We start from the raw sequence: 1,232 nt of genomic DNA on the forward strand, positions 1-1,232 counted from the left end.
CCCGTCGGGGCGGCCCCTTGCGCGGACGCCGCCCGCCCCTCCGCCCGTGGGCGGGCCGAGCCGTGCGGTGCGGTTAGGTTGAGGCTCCCTGCGTGTGTCTATAACTTTGTGTTGCTGCCGGTGGTTGTTAGGAGGAGGGATGTGGAAGTCGGCGGCGAGCAGGGTGACAGGCTGCTCGGGCGGGCTGCGGCAGGCTGGCTCGGCGCGGGCGGATCGGTTGCCTCTCGCCGGCTGCTCGCAGAGGGAGCGGGCGGTTTGCCGCTTTCCCCTCCTTCGCCTTTAAAGGGAAGGCTCCTCGGAGCTGAAGGCGCAGGAGCAGGAGGAGCAGGAACCATGCAGCAGCGCTGCTTCTTCCTCCCGTGAATTCGGATCCCGATTTCTGACGGTGTGGAGGTGGCTGTTGATCCCCCCCCTCGCCCTCCCCTGCCGATGTGGCTCTCCCTGCCTCTTCTGCCTGCGCTTTTTAAATGACTTGAGTGAAGGGGGGGGGGAACTGTCAAGATGGCAGCAGCAGGAGCAAGGAGGTTATGAATGTGGTGTTGATGCTGGAACAAAACCTATTCTCTTTGGCAGCCCTAGGGAGGGCTTAAAGCTTCTGGACCTGTTGGAAGACTGGCGATTTGATTTGTTCCCGTTGTGTTTGCTTTTTCCCTGCGAGAAGAAGGATTTATTATCTTTTTTTTTTTTTTAACCGACCAGCCCCCGGGGTGGCCTTCTCCCGCCCCCTGCTCCGTCGGCTGCGAGATTTTGGGGGGTTGCTTGCGTGTGGCTTGGGGGGCACCGCAAAGTGACAGGCTTACGCTAGCATGCAGTTGGATGTGTGCTAAGACTTCGGCTCCCTTTAGGGCGTTCTGAAGAAGGAGAAAAGTCTTCGGCGTAATCTGAAGGACCGCTCTCCCTGCCCTCCTGCCGAGGGAGGGGGCAAAGGACCACCCCCCCCAGCCCCCCCAAGAGGGAAGATAGCTGCGGAAGCGACGAGGAGCCAGCTCGGAGGCGCCGGGGGTGGGGGTCCTCTCCCGGCTGGATACAGCGCGGTTCCCGCTGGAGCTACTTCTGCATCCGCATGGAGTGAAACATAAACAAACGCACACACGCACCGCGGGAGCAGCGGCCGCCGCTCCGCCGGCGCGCAGGGCAGCGCCGCGGGCACCTCCGGCACCGCCCGGCCCCGCGCTGCCCGCCCTGCGCTGCCGCTCCGGCTCCTAATCTGATTTTTTTTTTTTTTTTTTTCC

General features: G+C 62.5%; 1 protein-coding gene across 1 annotated transcript in view; it reads left to right on the forward strand.

The window, feature by feature from the left end:
- The window catches only part of LOC104835459, a 2,961-nt gene extending 2,678 nt beyond the window's left edge, over positions 1–283 (forward strand). The window contains exon 4 of the mRNA XM_010573453.1: positions 132–283. Within this exon, the coding sequence (XP_010571755.1) occupies positions 132–283 (152 nt within the window). The remainder of the gene's footprint in view (positions 1–131) is intronic.
- The last annotated feature ends 949 nt before the right edge of the window (positions 284–1,232 follow it).

The sequence above is a fragment of the Haliaeetus leucocephalus genome, unplaced genomic scaffold, assembly GCF_000737465.1.
Source record: "Haliaeetus leucocephalus isolate CR32 unplaced genomic scaffold, Haliaeetus_leucocephalus-4.0 Scaffold384, whole genome shotgun sequence".
NCBI classification, from domain to species: Eukaryota; Metazoa; Chordata; class Aves; order Accipitriformes; family Accipitridae; genus Haliaeetus; species Haliaeetus leucocephalus.